Below are 26,543 nucleotides of genomic sequence, written 5' to 3'. Positions count from 1 at the left end.
GAGGCTATATGAGCAGCACCATGCCCTCAAGCACCTCAGTTCCCTCCAACCACCGTGGAAAACAGAAATTACTTCCCCTGGTCCTTCAGATATAGGGCATTCTAAGTGTCTTGTTAGATTTATAGTAGTTTACTCCTAGTACAGTTAGTATAAGATAGTGTTATAATACATATAGTGCATACACTTATTAAGGTAAGATTCCTTTGCGTTATGGCAGAAGCTCAGAAGAAAAACAACCTGAGCTTCGAGATTTGCTTGGTGCCCTGCTGTTTTCTGGGTGTTGGACAAGTATGTGAGACTTTTGAAATGTATGAGTGAGGTACATTCACCTCTGGGTGCTCCGTTTGCCAGACTAGCTTCCTGAACTTGTAAGGATAGGCAGACCAGGTTTTAGGTACTGTAGCTCAAAGAAGTTCTGGCCACTAAACTGTCCAGTTCCAGAGGTCCTGCAAATGAAGAGGACTGACTTGGCTTCAGTAGCTTCCTTAAGAAAGGAGACCTCAAAGTTGTGCAGATCGCTCGCTATCTGTGCAGAATTCTGCTCCTTTGGAGAAAGCTACCAGTGCTTCAAAGGCACAGGAGAGCGCCTGTTAGGAAAGTCAAGGAACATAAAGCTACGTTGGCTCTAGCTGCATGAGAACAGAAGCAGAAGCTGTGGGAGAAGGCAGCCACTGTTAGCAGTACCATATCCCACTTGTCAGACCCCTCCAAAACAGATGTTGCTACTACAGTTCCAATGGTAAGCTCAAGTCTGTTCCAGACTCTTTCAAGCCCAGTGTTGAGCAATGGAGTGTTTTCTCCAATCAGTCAGTTTCCAAGTTTGTGGCGCTGAGCCAATCCTCTGCTCCAGTTCCAAGTGCCACCATCAGATCAGAAGAGGATAACAGTCGTGGCTGATGTCCATTTTCCTCTGCCTCAGAGTCCTTCAACTTTGAATGACAGGAACTTGGCAGGGGAAGAAATGATCTTTATTAGTACCACAACCTGCTTCAGCTGTACTTAAATCTCAGCCAACAGATTAGGACTATTGGAAATTATTGCCTATTGCCATTCTGGGGTGTTGGTTTAGTACTGCCTCAGAGGAAAGAGTGCAATCTACTGAATTATCTGCCCACTCTCTTTGTCTCTTAGGGTACTATTTGTGCCCATACAAACACACAACCTGTCTGTTATGAATAATGGAACTTGTAAACAAAAAGTCAAATACTTTGGTGAATTGAGTGTCCACATACACTACTAAGGCAGTCAGGTATTTTCAGCTTATAAGAGAAGCGTGCATGAAAGTCAGAACCATTTATTATAGAAACAATGAAAAAAATTATACTAGCTGGGATAAAACCAAAACTGAAAGGAAGAAGCAGTGTGGAATTTCTCTTTCATGCAATTGGATGACCGCTGCATTTTCTGAAATGTTATTCTAGACTGGGGGTCGGCAACCTTTGGCACACAGCCCATCAGGGTAATCCGCTGGCGAAGGCACAGCCCCACGCAGCTCCAAATGGCCATGTTTCACCGTTCCTGGCCAATAGGAGCTGCAGGAAACGGTGGTCAGCACGTCTCTGTGGCCCACCGCTTCCACTGGCCAGGAACAGCGAACTGCGGCCACTAGGAGCTGCGCGGGGCCATGCCTGCAGATAAAGTAAACAAAATGTCTCATGGCCTGCCAGCAGATTACCCTGCTGGGCCGCGTGCCAAAGACTGCTGACCCGTTCTAGAATTTGTCTACTTAAGATCAGTGTATATATTTCAAATACTCATGAGTGCATGGTCTAGAACTAATACAGAAGTTCTCTTAAAGCAAAAGCTGATATTTAAGAAATGCAAAATGCTCTTAAGGAACTTTGATTGGAAATCCATTATGTATGGGAATTTACTGAAGGAAAGAAGGGACTAGTTCAGTAATGACTGAAGAGAATGTAAATTAATGCAACCTGGTTAAGTAAACAAGATAAAAGGGAAAAATAAACTTGTATGATTAAGAACATGATAGGAAAAAATGACATAAGAACTTAGATTGCTTGAACATACATATACCAAAATCATCCTGGTAAGGAGATAATTAGGAAATCTATAAAAGATCCACCCAGTTGGAAAAATAATTATGAATCGAAGACACTGAATGTAAAATTTCAGAGAATATTTCAGCAATAATATGAAGATTTTAGAAAGCATACAAAAGCAATGATCCGCTAGAGTTTATGAAAGAACAGATTTGATCCAAAATCTGCCGCTACCCTCCCTCCCACAAGAGCCACATTGGACTGATGGCCACAACAAGACTCAAAAACAAAAGTCAGACCCAAAATGACTAGTAGGAGGAAAAAAAAAAAAAAGTTAATCAAAACAATAATGCAAAGGATCAACAAAAAGTTAACTCCCAAGCTACAGCTTCAGTTTGTTCCAGAGAAACAACTAACCTGCATCACACCCTCTGCATTTTTAACTATGAAAAGTCAGGGGAGTCTCACCCATTCACCAGGGTTTCACACAGTTTGTGAATTACATTCACAGAGAAAACACCAACATGTAGCTAGCTGGTCCCTAAACTTTTCCCCTCATTACATTAAGAAAACCTGACTCATTATGTGGATAAAAGTCTGTACACTGAGTTTCTCTTCACTTCAAGGAGACCCCATCAGAGGTCCCTTTTCCAGGCAGGCAGCGGTTCTCTGGTCTCTGGGACCTAGTTCTTTCCAGAACTGAGAGGTTTTCCCTCTAACAAGAAATTCATCACATCCAAAAACCTGCTTCTTTGCTCCCAACTTGTGTTTTCCCCCAAGCCCACATCACTCTCTAGAGCTGAAGGCTCCAATTTTCAGACTTGATGTTTCAGCAGGAGTTGTAGAATGAAACTGACTGCAGCCCATCTATAGAAGAGATAATCAATCTCCTGCCTCTGTTCCAGTGTTTTTGAAGGACATTACACTCCCTCACTATGTAAACTGTAGATTACTTTACTTGCTTTTATTCGTTTTCTCAGAAGCGAATAAAATGACTGTTTGATCTACAGGGTAATATAGCCAGACAACTCCAGAATTCACTTTTGCTTCTTCAAGAAGTTTCCTCAGCAGATCCCCGCTAAGAAACTGGCAAGCAGTGACTGCTTTCAGGAGGAAGACAGAGAACCAAGACTGAAACATTGCTTTCCATATTCAAGCATCTGATCTGGCTTTAAGAATTAAAAAAACCAATGCTTCATTAAAATATAAATTGAAATCTAAGTGGCAATTTGCAAATTTCAAATTTGGAGGCTCCAAGGCGGCACAGTCTGAACTGAAGTGGCCTGGCCTATCCCTTTTTCTAAACCTCAAAAGATTTCATCTGTTTAAGTAAGGAGTACATGTAGAGACAGCAATCTGATATGTAAATCTGACTTTTCCTGGAAAAGGAGAGAGAAATGAATTAGTATCAAATGAAAATAGTAGAACTGTTGGGTACAGCTATAACTGTGAAACAGTCTCGCCATGAGAACTTCCATCTTGGACTGTCCTAACTTAAGTTCAATTTACTTGGAAAGTTGTAAAAAACAGATCTTAGGGAATCTTTTAGAGAGATGTCTTTAGGCCTATGGAAAAAGAATCTAAACGTAAAAAACGACCATGAGCTGAATCTGTGATTGTACTGGTTGATGGAAAAAGGAATCAGCTGATATCTAAGGAGCAGGATCTCTCTTTTACCCTCTAGGTTCCAGAGGCAACATGCATTTGGGCACACCTACTGCTCAAAAAGTTTATTGCTATCAATGGTTCTATGGTCCATGAAACAGAACACATGAGTCAAGAAGGTGCTTTTTATCCCTTACATTAGTTGGATTATATTTAAAACTGAACCTGGAAATTAAGTGGAATTAAGAAGGAAAGAGAACTTTTACAACTACAGTGAAAACTGCTGCACAGCAATTGTGAAGACCTAGAAGTACATAATGCAGAAGGAAGAAGGGTCACAAAGTATGGATATGTGAGACTGTCAACTGGACTGAAGAGAGGAAATTAGGAAACAGTTTACTGATAGTTACAAGTGCTTTATGCTTAGAGTATGGAGAGCTGGAGAAAGATCACATTAATATTAAGGAATGAGCTAGCTATTGGTAGAGTGACCAGATAGCAACTGTGAAAAAACAGGACAGAGGGTGGGGGTAATAGGTGCTTATATAAGAAAAAGTCTTATAAGGGACTGTCCCTCTGTAGGTTAAAAAAAAAAAAAGGTACACCTTTATAATAGGAAAAAAAAATCTAGTTCTGCACAATAAACGAATTCTGTAGGAAAGAAATTAGTCAAGTCTCAATTAGTCATTTTTAGTTGTGATTGTAAATACACTGAATTATAAAATATCAGAATACTAAAGAACAGAAATGGGAAATATCCAAGACAAAAATACCTGAGTTGGTGGAAATGTTGAGATTGACTCAATTTGAAGGAAAAAAAAATGTTGCAGTTTAAAAAAAAATCAAAACATTAGAAAACCAAGGGAAAGAAACTTACTAGAGACTACTTTATTTTATAATTCAGTGGATTTACAATTATCTCCGTTGATTGTCTTGGACATGACCTCTGGGTTCCGCACTCTCCCCCCAACCTTTGTATGAGACACTCCTATTTTGATAAATTACTAAAATGGACCATCACAGTTTTGTTCTTTGCTGTGAAAGAGATACAATGCTCCTGATATGATATGATGGAAGATTTGAACCAACAATAAGTTCATAGTGGCAGAAGGGAGAAGGCAAGCTTAGTAGTAGCACAGACAAGAAAGTATAGATTATGTAATCAAACTACAAATCCCTATATGGTACAGGAACAGATTGGGAATCAACAGATATTACCTATGTTTATGGGGAAAAAAATCTATATTCTTTCATCTTGCCAGAAAATCAAAAGAAAAAGGAACTTACTTCCTCTTCATCTGGTTCAGCTTCTTCTGTTTCAACAGCAGACATATTAATAACTGGCTTATTCCATGCCAACTTCAAATCCTGTCCTTTGAATCGAGATCCATGAACAGCAGCCTGAAGCAAGTTAGAAAGTTCTTAGTTTCACATTTCTTTGTGAAAGGGAAATAAAATAATCAACAGTTGATCAGATACCAAAAGTAAACAGACACTACGCTTTTACTGGTCGCGTGTGTGTGGAGGAGGTGATTTTTACACATTTGTAAAACTGATTTATGAGCTATTATGGACAGCTTAAAATTAAATAAATTTACTAAACATACCATTACAGTGTATATAGTTCAGGACTTGATAATCAAATGCATTTACACAGCTGTTCAGCTAAGAGTTTACAAAAAGTAAAAAATACAGTATTAATCAAAATGAAAGTAAAGAAAATAAACTTAGGAAGTCATGGATCAATTCATGACATGGATAACACTGTCATGAACACCTTACTGAATTTTGATCAGTGTTTCACACCCTTGAAAGATTGACACAAATTGAAAAAACACTTAATACATTTACTTGCTACAAGAACCCAAGCATCCCACAAATACAAATGATTCAATGTAACCAAAATTAAACTCTGTGATTATAACTTATTCTATTGGAAAATGCTCCCCTTCCTGCAAACCCTTTGTAATTGAAATGTAAAAATTTTAACTTATGGGATATTCATGCCTTTCTAAGTACCAGATGCATTAAGTGGCTGCTTTGGAAATAGTATGTTCAAATTAAAGTAACATGAACTAGCATAAATCAGCGTTAGCAACATTTCGAAATAACTGTCACGGTCACAAAAGATTTATAGTACAATCTGAAAGTACAGCATAATGTGAAATGTAGAAACAATTACATGTTCAATGACATCTGAACATGAATTGTGTGATATTAAAGTCCCGGGGTATAAATTTTAAATCTGTACATATAAATTTATGATAAATTTAAAAGATTCCATGCCTATTAAAATGCAGCTCAGGAGTTTTTTGTTCACGGTCTCATCACAATGTCACACAACTAGAATTTTTATAAGTACTTATACATGACATTTAGGTTCAGAAACAACTTGTAATCTTTTGAAGAAATTACTGCTACATAAAAATGCAACATTTTATAGCTAGGGAATCCTCCTCTCCCTTCCAGACTAAAATGTCCACCACCATAAAACTTCAGCTTTTTTCAGCCAAAGGTAAAATATTACATTTTCTTCTGAATAAGCCCCAAAGAAAGCTTTTATGATTCAACTAGTTCTGCAACTAATCTTCATTACCTATTACTACTCTTAAAATCTGATTTACTAACAGGCACCAAACAATTTATAATCCAACATGTTTTGAATTATAAAATGAATGTGATTTCTTTGAAAGTTCTAGATTTAGTTTTACAAGTCATATCTGAATGTGGGATGGAAACTACGTAATAGCAAATTCCTGTTTCATAATAAGTCCAAACGTCTTCTCTCCATCATTATGAAAAAATACTGTCATATGAGCTTGCAGTGAAAAAGACTTTCATGACATTTACTGTATAGGTGGAGTTTCTCTTCAATTAACATTATACACACTTTGTATTGCTTACATATAAAAATTGTGTTAAAAGAATATTAACATTACAAAGTCAAGCACTCAAAAGTTACGAAATGCCAAAATTAAGGTTGCAAACATTTTGGTACCCTTGTGAGTATGCTTTATGATACAGTCGTTAATTACCCAATGAAGTGCTTTTTTCCCCACAGAACACCTGCCTTGTTCAGTGGACAGCTTGGATGGCACTTAATATATAGATAACTATTCAATATTTACTTTTACCCTCAAGGTGAGAAGGAGTCTGAACCCTAAACAATAAGCAATTGAATCAAGTGGTTGTACACACTGTTATTGTGTACAAATATATACCAAGGTCTTTTATGAAAGCTTGTAATGTTCTGACTTTGGTGGTCATTATGAGATACATATACACAGAAAGTGGTATGAATTTACTTAATGATGTATATATAAAGCTGTGCTGCAACATTCAGCTCCACCTCTCAATAGGGAGGGGTTAGCTCCAAGAACCTAGTATCTTTTAAAGCAAGGAAAAAACAAGTAATGGGCCATTACATTAATGGGAAAACACTGAAACAATTTGCAGCTGAAAAGAAAACCCCAGTCTTGAAAACTAAGAAAGGAAGGAATTTCCCCCACTATGAATCACCATAGCCTGAGAAATTTAAAAACATACACACACAAAACTACTCCTGCAAACATTGTGAAAAGAAAAGGAATTTGATGTGAAATATATCCAGAATTAAGTGATGGTCTCAAAGGTGGGGGGCTGTCTGCAAACCCTACAGAGCCTCTTCAGGGCTATGGTATAAACTGGGAATCTGATCAGAGGCAATAGGTAACCTGTCTTAAAAAGGATTCAAATGTGCAAGTATAAGGTTGCGTCTCTGTTTATTTTCTCCATAATTTGTATGGTGTTTGCTTTCCTTATTACTTCATTTTTGAATCTGTGATTTTTCCCTCAAACAAACCTTTTATTTATTTTTTACCCCCAAAAGGGCTCTGTTGTGCAAATGGTGTGTAGTGTGTCCCCCAAATGAAGTAATAACTGAGGTGCAGGTTTCATGCCTTTGGGATTGACCAACCAAATGGAAAAAGTCAGTGTCTGGTACTTAAGAGCTCGGGGTAGATAGATTTGAGGAGACCTGAGACTGGAAAGGCTGTTGAAGTCATCCTGCAATGAGTATTTAGGCTGGCGGAAGCCAAGATGAGACCTTTATGCTTGTAAGTTGGCTACTAGTGTTAACGTTCTGAGCCTTGAGAGCATAACATTAAGGCACACAAAGTTATACAGCAGATGGTAAGAGAGCCCCTGGACTGGTCTGAATGATTCCCAAAACATCACAACTTGCATATAGCAAAGGGGCCAAATCCAAGGACAACCTTAAACCTGGCAATTCCTAATTTTTGAGTGCTTGACTTTGCTTAAAGTTAGTCTGTAGGCAATTTCCTAAATTTTTGAGAAAATAAAGTTAAATTCCATCACATAGAACCATACAGGGATCATTACTCTGATTAAGTGTGAGTTTCCTTTACATTCTAACATACTTACCTGTCCTATGTATTTATATGGATCCATTATAGCCTCTGAATGCCTCACAAATGTTAATGTATTTATTTTCAATACCTATTAGGTAAGGAAGTGCCATCCACATTTTACACTGGGGAACTGAGGCACAGACAACTTGTCCAAGGTCAAACAGGAAGTTTGTGACAAAGAAGAGAACTGAACCCAAGTTTCCCTGAGTTCCACTTATTAAAGCACTCCACTGGCATGCTTCCTCCCATTTAATTAACTAATTAACATTTAATAGTTTCACTAAATATTTAGAAAGCAGTAATATTTAGGGAAAGTTTCATACTGATACATTATATCATAAGCAAACACACTAATTTTATTTCAAAGTGAACTTGATGATTTGGATGAATTAAATGTAACTGCATAGTAAACCCAAAGAATAATGAATTAGTTCCCAAATTAAATTTCAGTAATCACAACCTGTATCATCTCTTAGAAATGTTGGTGAATTGAGAAATTAAAGATACATAGTCAAACCAAATTTCTCGGACTTGATATACCCTACAAATTCCCAAGAAATCAAACTTCTATAAAAATAAGGGATATGAAAAAATACATAAAGAAAACCCTTTGAACAACTTGTTACACGATTCTGCATTTCTGATGTAAACTACAACGAAAGGGAAAACAATCAAGCCATGGGGAACTAAGGTAACTTTCATGGGCAAAAATAAGGAACAATAAACTTGTAGTGGGTTCCTGCCAAAGCAAGACATCCATTCATGAATTACCACTGGGGAGATGTCTTGCTTTGACTCATGCAAGCTATACTTTATACTTTTAACTAGCTCAGAATTTCCTCCCTCTTAAGGAATTCAGTTAATATGCTGGTCTGAAAGATTTTTTGAAAAAAATATGTAACTCAGTAATCTAATTTCATCTAAAATCAAACCTGTGTGTTTATCGGATTCCTCTTTGATAATGAACTCAAAAGCAGTCAACATAAGATTCAACTGTTCTGAAATTACACTTAATTCTTACATTTAAATTTAGTTCAGTTTAAGTATGGCTAATATGAGATATCATTTTAAAGTACTTTTAATATGAAGAATATACTTACAGCTTCAGCTTCTGCTCTAGTCTTAAAAGTAATCACTGCATGGAGAGAAGAGTCGTCTATCTGGCAATCTTCAATTTCACCATATTGCTTTCAATAAGAGAAAAATGTAAACTAATTGAAAGATTCCTCTTCTATGTACTAAGGGCTAGTCTACACTGGCAATGCTAAAGCACTGCAGTGGCAGCGCTTTAACATGGCTTGTGTGGTCACGGCGCAGCTCCCCCAGCACTCTAAAAAAAACACCTCCACGAGGGACATGGCTCCTAGTGCAGGTCCACACTGATGCTTTACAGTGCTGAAACTTGCTGTGCTCTGAGGGGTGCTTTTTCACACCCCTGAGCGAGAAAGTTGCAGTGCTGTAAATTGACAGCGTAGACAAGCCCTAAAAGAATAAATCACATGGACTTGAAAATTAGATAGAACTGGAAATGACACACACTGAAGAGACCTTAATGGTTAACATGTCTTTGTGAGAAATACTATATAATTTTTATATGCACTCTAAAACACTGAACACTGAAGTATTTGCAAAAATTTACTAGAGCATACTATAAGGATGAATCATGGCTCTCCTCCTCTTCTCCTTCAGAGCCACTGACTCCATCATTGTCAGGAAAATGTCTGCAGAAAGACTAATCTTGCAATGTGCCCAAAAGGTGACAAGACTCAAATTCAGTCTTATCTCCAGTAACAGCAAGTTCCAGAGCTGAAGGTCCTCTATCAAGAAAGCTCTGCTCTGGTCCCTATCGAGCATACTTGGGCTCCATCACCTCAAGCATCCCTGATAATCACATCTGCGTAGTTAGAGTGCAGAGAGATGTGGTCATAACTGAGCTATAGCTCATTCAGGGTTTTATAGAAGAGGACCATAAAATATTTTAAACTGTAGCAGATAATATACATATTAATACAAACCAAGACAAACTTTTTTCAAATTGCTGTGCAAGAGAAATATGATCTCACCATATTTTCTCTCCACTGGAAGTATTTTGGTCTGAAATATAGTTGCAAACACTGTAAGAGCAAAGCTACGAAAAACAAACACTGATGTAGAACTCTGTAGGCTACATGATGAAGTGCCAGAGGTCTCTGCATCAATTTGTTGATAAGTGTCACAATATTGATGTTTATGTTTAAAGTGTGATTTTTTAAAATTTTTTATCCGTGTAAATAATTAGTTGCACAAAAGCATATATTTTAAGCTCCGCCCCCCCCCCCCCCCCCCAATTTTTATCAATTTAAATTGTCACAGTTGCAGGAAACTACAGGTGGGGTGGTGGTCAGAAAATTATTTATTGACAGTGGATGTTGAGGGTCAAAAAAATTAAGACATTATAAAACTTAAAAGACAAACTGTCAACATGGCTTGTCAAAATATACCAAGTAAATATCCTTAAATCAAAAATTCTCAAGCAGTATTTTTCTTACTTTGCCTATGTGTACATTTTTAGTATTATCGAGGGAAGGTGATTTTTTCCATTGGTTTGTGCATGTATGGTGAAATCAGCATTTACCAACATTTACAGATAAAAAACGAATCCTTTCAATCGTATGTTATCATGGGCCACCAACCCAGCACTGCCACCTGCGCATTAAACTCAACAACCAAAATTAGACCAAAGTATTATAGTCTGCAGGAGACTAAACTATTGTGTGAGACAGGAAGAAAATAGTAGGGCCCAAGGTGCACCAATACCCGAGGCCTCTGTAATGGCAGGGAACTGATTAAGTGAGATATATCAAGATGATCTTGGCAAGTGACTCAGACCCCATGCTGCAGAAGGAAAAAAAACATCCAAAGTCACTGACAATCTGATGTGGGAGAAAATTCCTCCTCAACCCCGCAAAGTTCCCAAACACTTTTATAAAGAAGACAAAATTAGTTAAATGCAACACTATCCACAATTAAACCTTCTGAAACAGGGAAAAGCCAAGTTATGGGAGATATTATAACCATAAACCTATCCCCACACAGCAAGTTTCCACTGACAGATGCAGACTCCGCCTTCACAAGGAGCTTCCTTCTGTCTCCAGATAAGGAGACAATAAGAGTACATTAACCTCCCTCATAGTAGAATGCAAAATCTTAAACGTGACCTTGCAAAGTTTTTGGGAAAAAATTTTTAATGGCAGTAGTGTGAGCTCATGTTTTAAAATCCTACTAGATATTTACAAAAAACCCCAAAGTCTTTTTTTCCAGCTCTTATTTTGCCTTGAAGTTGGTGTTTTTGAACACACACCTTTGCTTCTGCAATTTGTGTATCTATTTTCTGTGAAAGTGACATGCCAAACCCATGTTTAAAGACATGTTAATTACTGACTACAGTCTGAGTTCGCCCCCTCTCAGTCTCTCTGTACAAAGAGACAGCAATTCAGCTATGTTAACAATACAATCTAGCAGCGTGCAAGTTAAGAGAGATTATTATTTGAATCTGCTTGCTATGCAAATAGCACTGATGTAAGAAGGGTTGGAGCACAAGTTCCTCCCACTCTGGTTTCTTCACAGGAAGGGGACAGAGCCACTATTTAGTTTTTTTTTTAAACTATGATGAAAACAGAGATTGTCAAAAGCAAAGGCAAAAGCAGCTCTTCATGGATCATAAATTAGTTGAAAAAGTAAACTCAAAAAAGCTTCAGAGGTCAACTTTAATTACAACTTCAGTAATATCAGCAAATTTTCAGACTTGACATACATGCACATGTTAAATGTGAGCTCTGACTTACCAGAAAATTAACTTTTTAGACTAAAAGTGGTATAATTATTATGAATTCTGATTTACATTTATTTTAATGCCTAGTAGAGGATTTAAAATATTGTTTTAACTGAAAATCTAAATGTAATGTTGGCTGAAGAGTCTTACTAATGTCCTTATAATAACTAGTTAAGTTTCCCAATAATAATAAAAAGTCATTTCAACACATCTATTTGTATAGCCATACGCTGCTGCTGGAAATGTGACTGCTACAGAAGAATAAAAATTGACATAAGATTATATGTCTTATCCTCTAAGTCAACTACATCTTGAGAGCTGTTGGGCTACAACTGATTCCTGTTACTGGTACACAGGCTGCTCCTGTTGTGGCGAATGTTCAAAGGCAAACAGAAGGCAGACCTGACTGACTGCTCCACAATCTCAGTGCAGGACTCTCAGCCACTAGTAAGAACCACAAGAGCTAAATCTCAAGAGAATTGATTGCGACACAGCCTGAACTTATTTTTGAGAGCTCTGTAACATCACCAATATCCACTCTGCAAAATGAATAGCCTTCTCTTTCATTGCAGGCTTGAAGAGAAGAGATATAGATCAGGCAATTTTTGCCTCGTTTGATTTTCTATACGCTAATATAACGGACTGCTGACAAATATAAACCCAGTATCAAATTTTGAACTGCAGCTCTAAAATTAAGAAGTTAAGAAAAGGGAATTCTGGCTTTGTCTGTGTGCCATTCTGGGGACACAAAGACTTCTGGGAGTGGTACTAAGATCTTGTAGTTGTTGTACAGTTCTGGTCTCTACTCTCAAACTCAAACAAGTGAGTATAACTCACTGAGACAGGACTGTCAGGCATAAATAAAGTTGAAGAAAGTGTATCTCCAAAAAGGCAGTTTGTTTGCATATTATCTTGTTTTGTTACAACACAGATGTCTGTTAATCTCTTTTGAATATGGTATTCTGTCATTTAGAGGAGTGGTCCAAGATTTCTTTTCATTCTTATACTCCTCCAGTTCCGGCAAGAGTCCATTACCAGTTGTTGTTCTGCATGATTTTTACCTCAGGACTTACTACCACCACCACTCTAACAGTAGAATGCTAGAATATTGAATAATTGACAATAGAAAATTTTACCTCCAGATTCTCTCCCTGGTGTACACAAAACCCACGTAAACAAACAGGGAACAACTTAGCATCACTTATGATTCTTTCACTCTTTTCCTATGCTCCTTTTCTTTGGTAGTGACTTTGGATGATTTTTCTCCTTCTACAGCAGGGGCAGGCAAACTTTTTGGCCTGAGGGCCACATCGGGTTTCATAAATTGTATGGAGGGTCGGTTAGGGGAGGGTGTCATGGCCAGGCCCTCATCTCCCATTCCCTCTCCCTCCCCCCCACCCCCCAAGACTCCTGCCCCATCCAACCCCCCTGTTCTCTGACGGCCCCTCTGGGAACCCTGCCCCATCCACACACCCCCACTCCTGGACCCCCGCCACCCCATCCTACCCCTCCTCTCATTCCTGACAGCCCCGCCGGGACCCCTTTCAACCACCCCTTCTCCCTGTCCCCTGACTGCCCCCGGAACTTCTTCCCGACTACCCCTGCCACTGTATCCAGCCCCTCCGCCCCCTTCCTGACTGCCCCACTCCGGAACCCCTTCCTCCATTCAACCTCCTGTTCTCCCCCCCCGACCCTTATCTACACCCCCACCTCCTGACCACTCCCCCCAAACTCCCTTGCCCTCTATCCAACCCCCGCTGCTCCTTGCCCCCTTACCACGCTGCCTGGAGCACCGGTGGCTGGCAGCACTAGTCGTGCCACCTGGCTGCAGCCAGACCACGCCGCTGCCACCACGCAGCACAGAGCACTGGTTCAGGTTGGGCTCTGCAGCTGCGCTGCCCCAGCTCACAGGCCCGTCGTCCAGAGCATTGCGCTGGCAGTGGAGTGAGCGAGCTGAGGCTGCAGGGAAGGAGGATAGCAGGGGAGGGGGTAGGGACTAACCTCCCAGGCCAGGATCTCAGGGCCAGGCAGGACGGTCCCGCAGGCCAGATGTGGCGTGCGGGCTGTAGTTTGCCCACCTCTATTCTATAGCATGGGGTATTAGTCATTTTGCAAGATCATCTTGATACATCTCACTTAATCAGTTCCCTGCCATTGAAGAGACATCGGGCATTGGTGCACCTTGATCTGTATTAGTTTCTGTCTGTCATATATTAATACTTTATTCCGCTGTTTCTAAAGAATGGCACTTGAGTTCAGTAAAAGTTCACCTTTTTCCTTTCCCGACCTTGTCTGAAGTCCTTCCATAGTTTAGAAACAGAAAGCTCTCTTCAAAGGTAGAGAACCTACTTTAGAACTCCTTGGTTAATTAAATAGTGGATTCGAGTTGATCAGAATCACCCCTTGGAAGTTTTTCCCTGCATTACCACAAAACTACTAAATTCAAAGAGAAGAAATGTTGAAGTTACTACATACCGCAAAATGAGGAAGAAGATCTTCTCTATCACTTTCTGTGAATGCAGAAATCTCCAGTGCCCTCGGTCGATGATCCACTACTGCATGAACTGGAACCCCTCTTCCGCGACCTCGGCCTCGTATTCCTCTGCCTCTGCTACGTGATGCACCTCGACCTCGTGCATTAATTCCTCTACCACGACCTGAAGAAAGAATCCCTCGTTTGGCAGCCTAAAAAGTTTAAACATAACTTCAGTCCACAACACATGGACTAAACATTATTTTCACCGAATTAAAATACAATCATGTTCCAATCACAATCTTTGTTAATGTCAAATTTTGAGACCTACTCCTAGCAAGAGAAGTGGATGTGGGTTTTGTTTCAAATAAAATTAAGCATTTCAAGATGATTACCTTCAAAATTCAAGTAAACTAACTCTCAGACTTGTCCTCAGGAACCATTGTGAATGCCTTTATGATTCTGAAAAAAAATGTTACCTTTGTTATACGAGATGCGTGGCAAATCACTTAAGTGTGTGCACGCGCTTAGTGCATTTGAGCCAGAGAGTTCTATGTAGCAGTACCTGTCAGGGCAGAGCATGCTCCCTGCACTGCTTCATGCCGAAGGTATAAAGAGTAGAGCTGCCCTGATACTCCTTCAGTTCCTTCACAGTGGCATCGTGATGAATACATTGTGAAGCAGAGATGGAGGAGGGAAGGTTGTGAAATAGACATGTGCAATGCATCTCGAACAACACTTACAATACAGATAAGTAACTATGTTTTCTTCTTTGAGTGCTTGCATATGTCTATTCCTCTTAAGTGACTCCCACCGTGGTGGTATAACAAGGAGTCTGTTTGAAGAGAGACTACAGGACTGTTCTTCCAAAGTTTGAGTCAGTTCTGCAGGTAGCAATAATCGTATAATACTTGGCAAAAGCATGCACTAATTCCAGGTTGCCGTTTTACGGATGTCTGCTATAAGCAGATCTCTCAAGAAGGCAAAGAAAGTTGTTTGAGCTATGGTGGAATGAGGTCACAGCTTTGAAGGAGCTAAAGTGTTTGTACCTCATAACTTCTTGTTATACACAGTTATCCAGTAACAAAGTCTCTGAGCTGACGTCATCTGCCCTTTCATTACATCTGCACAAAAAGACATGGAGATTAGCTAAACGATTTAGCCCTGTCCATATAGAAGGACGGGGCACATCAGATGTCTAATGTATGGAGCCTTTCCTTGCCCGTATGCCTATGAGGCTTAGGAAAAAAGGTGAGTAAACAGACAGCCTGATTAAGGTGGAAGCTGGACACCACTTTCGGAATAAATTTTGGATGTGCTCTCATGGAGACTTTAAAGAAAACAGTGTACAGGGATGTCCCACCATTAAAGCCTGCAGCTCACCTACTCTTCGTGCAGATGTAATAGACAAAGAGAAAGAAACTGGCCGACGGGTAGGCTAAAGAGCAGGTTGTTAAAGGCTCAGACAGAGGTCTGATTAAAAGCTGACAATACAAGGTTCAAGTATCAAGGAGGAACCATCTGCTTAACTGAGAGGTAAGGGGAGAGTAAATTCTGTTTATCCGTTTAGAGAATCTAACCACCATAGTTAGAGAATACCAAACACTTTTGTATAGGAGGGTGGATAGCAAAGAAAGCAGCTGAAGGTACTCAGTTGGGGTTTGAGTGAAGTACTTGACCATAATGAGGATAGAGAATGTTCCCTTCCCTGTCTGGACAAAATGTTAATGTTGATTGAATGGTCTGTGCAAGTCTGAGAAAAAATATTGCCTCAAACAAGAATGGGCTATCAGTATAATCTCTCCCAATCCTGTTAGAGCTTGAGTATGACCTTGTGTATGAGTGGTACTCAAGGAAACTCATACATCAGAGCTGACCTCCAGGGGAGGAGGAAAGCATCTGAAAGAGAGCCTGGGTTCAGCCTTACTCTGAAACAGAACTGATGGCACTTTCTGTTCTGTCTTGTTGCGAACAGGTTCATATTGATAATCCCGCACTTGCAAAAAAATAAATCTGAGTATACTGAACTTCAATATAAGTCATGATCGTCCTGAAAAGTCCTGCTGAGGTGGTCTGCAAGGACATTCTGAGTTCCCAGGTGAAATGCTGACAGAGTGATTTCATTCTGGATGCAAGAGTTATATAGGTGGATGGCCTTGTGACATAACAGTATGGATATGGCACTTCCCTGCCTGTTGACATAAAACACTGGTACCATGTTGTCCTGGAGGACTTGGATAGTTTGGTATTTGATTCAGGGTAGAAAGACTTGACAGGCTTTGTGTATGGCTCGTAGCTCCGATATACTGATGTGGAGTGATGGTTCTTCCTTCGACATATAGTTTGTGTTTGAGGCCTCTCTAAATGAGCTCCCTACCCTAGAAAGGAAGCATCAGTAGTCAAAGTCATGGATGGAAGAGAAGTTGAGTAGGGTGGCACTGGTCTATAAATCACTAGTAGGATTCTTCAAACTAGTGGGATTCTGCAAACACCCCGGCAGTTTTAATTAAATTATATTATAATTAAATCAAATTAAAATACAGCCAGGAGAACTAGCTGTATTTTGAAGAAGCCTTATTGAGGGTACAAGAACAAACCATCCCGATGTAAAGAATATGGCAGGTGACAAGTTTGGCTTAACAGTGAAATCTTCGGTGAGCTTCAACTCAAAAAGCAAGCTTACAAGAAGTGGAAATTTGGATAGATGACTACGGAGGAATATAAAAATATTGCTAGAGCATGCAGGGGTGTAATCAGGAAGGCCAAGGCATAATTGGAGTTGCAGCTAGCAAGAGATGTGAAGGGTAACAAGAAGGGTTTCTACAGGTATGTTGGCAACAAGAGGTGGTCAGAAAAAGTGTGGGACCCTTACTGAATGGGGAAGGCAACATAGTGACAGATGATGTGGAAAAAGCTGAAGTACTCAATGCTTTTTTTGCCTCAGTCTTCACAAACAAGGTCAGCTCCCAGACTACTGCACTGAGCAACACAGTATGGGGAGGAGGTGAGCAGCCCTCAGTGGTGAAAGAACAGGTTAAGGACCATTTAGAAAAGCTGGACATGCACAAGTCCATGGGTCCAGATCTAATACAATCGAGGGTGCTGAGGGAGGTGGCTGATGTGATTGTAGAGCCATTGGCCACTATCTTTGAAAATTCGTGGAGATTCGGGAAGGTCCCGGACAATTGGAAAAAGGCAAATGTAGTGCTCATATTTTAAAAAGGGAAGAAAGAGAACCCGGGGAACTACAGACCAGTCAGCCTCACTTTAGTCCCCGGCAAAATCATGGAGCAGGACCTCAAGGAATCCATTTTGAAGCACTTGGAGGAGAAGAAGGTGATCAGGAACAGTCAACGTGGATTCACCCAGGGCAAGTCATGCCTGACCAACCTGACTTCCTTATATGATGAGATAACTCGCTCTGTGGATATGGGGAAAGTAGTGGACATGATATATCTTCACTTTAGGAAAGCTTTTAATACAGTTTCCCGCTGTATTCTTGCCAGCAAGTTAAAGAAGTATGGATTGGATGAATGGACTATAAGGTGGATAGAAAGCTGGCTAGATTGCCGGGCTCAACATGTAGTGATCAACGGCTCGATGTCTAGTTGGCAGCCGGTATCAAGCGGCGTGCCCCAGGGGTCAGTCCTGGGGTATACATCTATCCTGAACTAGCCTTTCAAGCACTACAGGCCTGTGTGGACCTTGATGCTGACACTAAATGCTCTGTAGTGATGTCAATCTACTCTGTTTTGAAACAAGAGTAGATTAACAAGTTCTATGGAATTTTAGTGCATGGCAGCAGGGGCCACATGCACACAGTGCACAGCTGGCTAGTGAGGGGTAGATTTACAACCAAGTTTACTGTGAACTAGGTGTTTGTGTACATAAGCCCCCAACCTCATGGAACTCAGGACCCAGTGGTGTGAGGTGATGGATATCCAAGCACCACAAAATGGCAGAATCTGTCCCCAAAGGGAGGGGAAGAAAAAGGAAGAACTTACATTACTGGTATTCTTCTGTTTGGTGGGCAGTCAAATTGACTGGTCCAATCCTGCTAGTTGCTGTTTAGTCAATGACTAAGAGGCAAATGATGCCTCCTCTGTGACATGAGACCCCATTTGACAGAATAAGAAGATCTGGGTTGGCAGAAAGGTTGTCATAGTTGCTGCTGTGGTCTGGATTGCTTCTTTCAGGGAGCTGGCATGTAGATCCCTAGTGAACAGTGTGGCAAGTGAGTCCCTGAGGCAATGTCAGGCCTTATCTCCTCTTTCATCTGACAAAAAAGACCAGAGATCCCTCAAAGGGCAAGTCCTCAATGATCTGTTGCACTTCTGCACGTATGCCCAAGTTCTGAAGCCACAACAATCTTCTTATGGTGAATTTTCTCATGGAGTCCCAATACATATTATCATATTTAGAAAGACCTCATAGTTAGAAATGTGCAACTGTAGATTTGAGTAGAACTATATTTTCCTGCCAAATAAATCTAGTTTCATTAGCATTTTTTCTTATGGTGTAGTGTGAAAATGACGGTGGCACTAACATTCATTTGCAGCTGAGTACCAGGGAGCCCAAGGTTGGATGTGAATACAATGGCTCATAACCCTGAACAGGTACCTAACAGCATCTGTTTGTTGTCAGGGTAAGGGTGGCTGCAGTCTGCCAAAGGGGCCTGCAAAATCTTAGTGTCTCATTAATAGGCAGTCTACTCCACCTGGACCTGAGGACTGCAAAATCTCACAAAGCTGAGGATAGACTCCAGCACAAACTTGGCTTTCACTCCCACAGCTGCTTCCACTCTCTCTCATAAGATCTTGGTAAGTCTTAAAGTCATCCAGTGCTGGTGACAAGGACTCAAAGTAGCACCTCATCAGGAAAAGAGAAAGTATTAAGAGGGGACAGCTCTTCTACTTGATGGGATGGATTCCTATGCGAACTTTAGTCTGCAGGTTGGACAAGGACAAACTCAGGAAGGTCTAGCTGTTGAGAGGCCTGAGAAATTGTAGAAGCCCCCGGAGCAGGATGGGGTGGAGAAGATCTATGCTAAGATGGGACAAGTAGTGCACTTTTGATGGACTCCTCAGAGTGCCCAATAGGGCCACAGAGTAAGGCATAGGTGGCTAGTGAGATGAGTCCCCAGGAGAACTCTTGCAGTAAACACAACAAGAAGCCCACCTGCTAGGTGATCTCGACCATCTCGCCAAAGATTAAGTAGGCCAATAAGATTTTCTGGAGCTGGTAAGGGAGGGATCATCCCAGATATATTCAGAGTCAGACACTGGTCCATCATATACTCCCTCAGGCAAAGCTCTTTCAATTTTTGAGTCCTTTTTTTAAAGGAACAGATGTCACACCTTTTCCTAATGTGACCTTCACATAAACACAACAAATAGCAGTGTTAGGAACAGAACAGGGGGGTAGCGCTTTAACGTCTTTGCCCTTTTTTCCCCCGCCCCTGCTGCTGATGGGAGTGGGGAGGAGCAGCTGCCCCAGGGTCAGCATTTTAAAAGGACCTGGGGCTCCAGGCCGCCACAGCGGCCAGTGCCCCAGATGGCACATGCCAGGCAGCATGGATGGGCTGGCGGGAGGAGGCTGACCCCAAGCCCCACTCCTTCCACTCAAGTCCCCGCCCCTTTAGGGACCCAGAGTCGGGCCCCCTTACCAGTGAGTGTTTAATATTACTTTGACCCCTGGCCTTCTGTCTCTAAATATGTCAGTGGAGTATAGACTGATGAATAGGGCAAAATACAAGATGTTCTAATTATTCCATGAACCCAGAGACAAGTAGTTTGCAGCCTTTTAATCCAGTTTCCTAGATAAGCTGAGAGAGTATAATATGATGGGGGCTAATTTAGCTACAAGAAGTTAGGAAAAAGATCTTGGAGTCATCGTGGACAGTTCTCTGAAGATGTCCACGCAGTGTGCAGAGGCGGTCAAAAAAACAAACAGGATGTTAGGAATCATTAAAAAGGGGATAGAGAATAAGACTGAGAATATATTATTGCCCTTATATAAATCCATGGTACGCCCACATCTTGAATACTGTGTACAGATGTGGTCTCCTCACCTCAAAAAAGATATACTGGCACTAGAAAAGGTTCAGAAAAGGGCAACTAAAATGATTAGGGATTTGGAGAGGGTCCCATATGAGGAAAGATTAAAGAGGCTAGGACTCTTCAGCTTGGAAAAGAGGAGACTAAGGGGGGATATGATAGAGGTATATAAAATCATGAGTGATGTGGAGAAAGTGGATAAGGAAAAGTTATTTACTTATTCCCATAATACAAGAACTAGGGGTCACCAAATGAAATTAATAGGCAGCAGATTTTAAACAAACAAAAGGAAGTTCTTCACACAGTGCACAGTCAACTTGTGGAACTCCTTAGCTGAGGAGGTTGTGAAGGCTAGGACTATAACAACGTTTAAAAGAAAACTGGATAAATTCATGGTGGTTAAGCCCATAAATGGATATTAGCCACGATGGGTAAGGAATGGTGTCCCTAGCCTCTGTTTGTCAGAGGATGGAGATGGATGGCAGGAGAGAAATCACTTGATCATTGCCTGTTAGGTTCACTCTCTCTGGGGCACCTGGCATTGGCCACTGTCGGCAGACAGATACTGGGCTAGATGGACCTTAGGTCTGACTCAGTATGGCCGTTCTTATGTTCTTAGTATGTCATTGAACATAAAAACACAAGAACATAAGAATGGCCATACTGGGTCAGCTGGGTCTTCTGACAGCAGCCAAGGCCAGGTTCTTCAGAGGGAAGGAACAGAACAGGTAACCATCAGGTGATCCATCCCATGTTGCCCATTCCCACCTTCTGGCAAACAGAGGCTAGGGACACTTCATAGCATGGTTTTGCATCCCTGCCCACCCAGGCTAATAGCCATTGATTGTCCTATCCTCCATGAACTTATCTAGAAAGTTTCCAAGACTTATTGCCTTAGGACACCTCAGCTACTATTGTGACAATATCTTTAGTATAATGGCGTTTAACCATGGCTTCACACTTTGCACTCTCGGTTGCTCAATCTCAGGAACTAAACACACTCAGCTGATCACACATTGGAAATGAAAAAATGAAACATTCCCCCATATTGGGTTTTCTACTATCATATCAAAACTAAGATTAGAATCCACTCTGACTTCAGATAAGAAGCATCAAACACAGTAATCCATTTCAGTCCCCAGTAAATGCCAGTGAATACTTACAAGTTAATCCTCCTCATGGCAAGTTAATTTAGTGAGTCACTGACCACGCAAGGAAAGCCATAGAGATTCTGGCCCTGAAACATCTACTGCTTCTTTACTAATCATATAGATCCTCATAATTTTTTGATAACCACAAGAAAGAAGGAAACTTGAGAGTTTGCTGTTGTAGTTTGTGGCAAGGTGGGCTGGTGCCAAAGTAGGGAGGTGCATGTCATCTATCACCCTACCATAGTTTGGGAACCTTGTTGCTGAAAATCCATCAACTATGTCCTACACATTGCTGAGGGAAACGATTAATGGCCTTACACACTTGCATGACAATGACCACTGCTGTGGATTTTCCAACTCCAAAATGATTTCCCACTGACTAGTAGCAACCCAACATTGCAAGGTTCCAGAGTATCATGGCCACTCGCTTCTCCACTGTCAATGCATCTCTTTCGCATCTAGAAGTTCTGCAGCCAGTGCTTATTGTCACAAACTTGTCTTACAATGTGATCCCACCAGTTAATGATCATTTCTTGGGCACAGAAGTGGCACACTCCACCTACAACTGCTCCATCAACACAACAGACTTGAATTGTTTTTAATTGTTATGTTCCCCCATTGTCGGAGAATTTCCTGCAGGTCTGCAAGTACAGGAGAAGCAAGAGTCCTGTATTTGCAATGCTCATGAGAATTTATAACTCTGCAGGCTCCAGGTTCCTTGTCAAAGATACTAGACACTGAGAAGAACCATGCAGGTTTGTGGAATACAAAAAAAAAAAAAGCACAAATATTATGGTATATTGGATGACATTATGGGATGGAGAAAGTTGCATGCTGGGAACTTGACCACTAGCTCCCAGAGATGCCTGCATGACTCATTTCTATTCCACACTCTGAATCCAGATGGCAGCATATGGCATACTGGGTTACCTACCCATGGTGCACCGTTCTTTGCATCAACACAAGCACTCCTAACTTGTACATGCAGGGCTGATGCAAGCAGCCAAATATGCACATACACAAGTGACACACTAACTTTGGTAGCTGTACGCTGATGTAACTTGTGTCAACCACAGTTTGTAGTGTAGACATGGTCTTAGATACCGTCAATATGCTACAGCCCTGTTAATCAGGAGTCAGGCCAAGACATGGAACAGAGCATACTGGTGACTCTACAGAATGATCTCCTGGTCACGGGCATAGGTCAAACAACTCTTTGCTGGACATCTACAGTATCTGATACAGCTGACTATGAAATGTGCTCCTTTTATGTCACTCACCCTGAGAATAAGGGGGAATTCTATTCCCCAGCCTCCAGAACCCTCACCTGTGGGTCCCTAAGTCACTAAGGGAGATCAAGAAATAGCAAGGACTAAAATGTGAGTAATATGCAGAAGATATCCAGTTCTACTCCACGTGCACATAAGATGCAAGCAACATCTCTCCACACGAGTTTTCCAGGGAAAGGGCCTGTCTGCAATCAGCAAGTGACTTAACAACTGCCTAGAACTGAATCCAGAAGATCTTAAATTAAGGTACTGATGAGATGAAGGAAGCACTCCAAAAAACTTGCCACCGCTATAACATCACCTTCCACCCTACTTTTCTGCTTTGGTGTTTACCTCAATTCCTCATTTCTATACATCTTGTCACAGTCATACAAAATTCCCTAGTCTATTCATGAATATCAAGACAAATGCCCATGCCAGTCAATTTTAAACTTAGCCACAATGATTCATTCACCCATGGCCTCTAGGCATGATTATTGTAACTCCTTGCACCTAAGAATGAAACCTTGACTCTAAAAAAAACTCAAGATAAACCCAGGACACTAGAAAAAGTCCTCCACTCTCCTTAGTGGCTTCCCCATTGAAAACAGGGTGAAATTCAAAGTTCCGGTCCTTATCTTCAAATCCCTCCATGGTCTGGCCTTCTATGACCATGACCTCCCGAAACAGCTGTGTTCCACTGAGACAACAGAATTATCAAATTCAAGGGTGAAACTCGTGTATGTAGAAATTTACAAATGGGAAGTACAACTCTATGAGCCAGAAGTCATGACCATATGAACACCATTGTCTTTAGATTAGGATGCAACAGACAACTTTAGCCTTCCTGTATTAAGCACTAATCTCTTCTCTTGAACCCGCAAAATAGAGTCCAATTTCTGGAGACATAAAGGGAGAGATTGACAGAATTAACAATACATTTGTGTATAATTTATAATTTTGTAAAGTACTCATAGCACAGTGATGGGTGCCAGAGTAAGAATTTACACAGATCTTATAAGCACCACACGGAAGTCCCAAGATGGAGGAGATTCTGAAGCTGGTGTATACACATCAGCACTTTCAAATATCTTGTAATCCTACAATGACTGAAGGCAGAAAAGCTTTGTACTAATGGATGGTAAGCAGAAATGGCTGCCAAGTGCACTTAACAACAGCAAGACTGTCTTCGCTTTTTCTTTTTTTTTGGCAGTCCAAGAATGTAGGAATTGATGTTGACAAAAGGTGACAATTTGACAGCCAAGATCCATAGTGAAAAGCGCATTCATTTTAGAATACTACATTTTCTTGTAAATGCCTTTTGAGAGTGTAAAAATATGTTGTGCGCTTCCTGAGAACATCTTAATTTCTAACAAGGTACCATGATCCAAGCAGCCCAATGATGACAGAGAATTTGATCTTACTCTTAGAAGATTCAGAAGTATAGGAAGAATCAGAGACTGATGACAGGCCCAGAAGATCTGAATACCAGAACTAATACACCCAGAGAATCCAGTAAAGTATCTCTCATTGTTAATATTTATATTTCAATAGAGCACAGAGGACCCTTATCAGCATTGGAGCCTCACTTTACTAGGCACTATGCAAATGCAGAAGTAGACACAGCCATTGCTTCAAGCATCTTGCAGACTTTGTGGAAATAGAGATAATGGAAGATAAACTTTATAGAAAGTCTTGAACCAAATCAAACAGGAAGATATCCTTCAGGAAATCTGGACCTCTCTTCACTTAAGCCATGAAGAGGATATACGCCGAGTGTTTCTTGAAACACAAGTCTCTTTACCAATCACTAAACTTTCTGAATAGAGACTACACTACCAAGTTTTTTAGGGATCACAAGGCTGCTTGTGACTCAGGCTATAAGAATGCCTTTCCCTGATAACTTGAGGGCTATTTGATAAACCTGAACTTAATACACCAGTCTAAAATATCACTGCTGAGCAAGGAAGACAACGTGATTCCTTGTTTCCTCATATAATACTGGAATATTGTTAACTGCATCACATATCCTCCTTTTGCCTGAAGGAGGAAAGACTTCAGAACCACTCAATGATTGAGATGCCAAAAGGTGCAGTTTTCTTTTCCAGAAATTCCAATCATGCTTGTGAATCCAAATATTTGGAGTAGATCAACAGTTAAATAGCCATGTAATTAAGCACACAGGCACATATTTGACATAATGTGTATCTTACTGGTCTCTGCAATTTAGAAGTGTATTATATGTGCAGTTGGTTGCACTGCAAACACTAAAGGTGGTCTGACACTTTATATTATAAAGAACCTGTTTTCAGTAGCTTTTAACTTTGCCAATTTTTAAATGGTCAAGATGATATTTCCCATGCCAGGCGTCTGCCCTCAAGCTAACTTATTTGGGAAAGTTTCTTTTTATAGATTGCAAATAATTTTTGTTCCCTAATACTACCTTCCTGTTGAAATTCATATGAAAAGCCTCTCAAAATCTCGCAGTATAAGATCAACACATATCTCTCATATGAAATGTAAATAAAAGTGACGGTATTTTTGCCGCAGTAAGTATTTCAGAAGTATAAGTTTTACAATTTATCATCAAGGCATTACAAGGCCATTTGGAAAAGAAAAATGCTGTAAGGAATTAACAGTATTGTCTCAGCACTAGTTAAAAAGGGGCCTACAAATGCAAATTTTCTTTGTGGTTACAGAAATTATTTTAACAAAAGGGAATTACCAAAATAATTTACACAGTACAAATGAAAGCACCAACAGGAAAGCATATGTTAGTCAGCAAGGAAGTAATAATTAAGATGCAAGTTAAGCACAAAAACTTCTCCTTCAGTTTGCTGAAAATCTAGTATTTTGAATATTGGTAAGCAGTTGAGTTATGTGAAATTTCTTTCACAGCTTTTATGTACACTTCTAGTACATTTATGAAAGTACATTTATTTTCCTTAACACTTAAAAACGTATTGGTTGAAAATGTATACCATTTCCATGTGGTCTGCTCAGTGTAACTACAGAAAGACATATCAATTGTCAGCACTGCCCAGCAACTGTAGTTAAAGAGCAAGCTATATTCCATCTCGATACACACACTATCAGCAAAACTTTCCATTAATTTTTAATTGAAGACAATTAGGCCCCATAAATTTATAGTAAAGAAAATATTACAGTATCTTATAAATATATTCAATAAATATATGTTACACATTTCAGAGCATTTTAATAATTATTAATTAGTAATCCTGAATGGCACATAAAATTGCTTAGAAGTAAGTGATATGAAAGTCATAGACTCTTTTTTTAAAGCAGGTATGACTATTTTTCAAACAAGACTTTCTAAAAAAAATGCAGGCATACATTTTTGTACATGGCACATTACTTGAACAAATTCTGTTTACATATAGTTTTTGTAATGGAATTTTAATCTCAGCACAAGACTTAATCTACAACCTTTTAAAACAACTATTAGAGAAGAACTTTGTTTATCTCTAATACATTTAACACTTTTGTTAATATTAGGCTATTTTTAACAGGCTGATGTTCCTTTAAAGAAAAGTAAGGACAGCTTTAGCCTTTCTTTATAAACACCCACAGCACCATCTACAGACAAAATTTAAAAAATGCTTGCTAACAAAAGTTACCTATTGCAAATCTATAAAATATCAGGTGATAATACCCTTTAAAAATCTTTACAGCGTTATCAACAGCTGAATGATCAAAATGGAAGCCAGCCAGAATGGCATATTTCTGAGTACTGTCCAGAGACTGAAGAG

The 26,543-nt window shown here is 40.1% G+C and overlaps 1 protein-coding gene across 1 annotated transcript in view; it reads right to left on the bottom strand.

Annotated features, from left to right (window-relative positions):
- The window catches only part of RBM26 (RNA binding motif protein 26), a 99,583-nt gene that overhangs the window by 7,169 nt on the left and 65,871 nt on the right, over nucleotides 1-26,543 (bottom strand). The window contains exons 19-21 of the mRNA XM_050947832.1: nucleotides 14,301-14,510; nucleotides 9,115-9,201; nucleotides 4,893-5,006 (exon numbers count right to left, since the gene is read on the bottom strand). Of these exons, the coding sequence (XP_050803789.1) occupies nucleotides 4,893-5,006; nucleotides 9,115-9,201; nucleotides 14,301-14,510 (411 nt within the window). The remainder of the gene's footprint in view (nucleotides 1-4,892; nucleotides 5,007-9,114; nucleotides 9,202-14,300; nucleotides 14,511-26,543) is intronic.

The sequence above is a fragment of the Gopherus flavomarginatus genome, chromosome 1, assembly GCF_025201925.1.
Source record: "Gopherus flavomarginatus isolate rGopFla2 chromosome 1, rGopFla2.mat.asm, whole genome shotgun sequence".
Taxonomy (NCBI): domain Eukaryota; kingdom Metazoa; phylum Chordata; order Testudines; family Testudinidae; genus Gopherus; species Gopherus flavomarginatus.
Note: the sequence above shows the minus strand (reverse complement) of the source record. Positions and strands in the feature narration are given on the sequence as shown.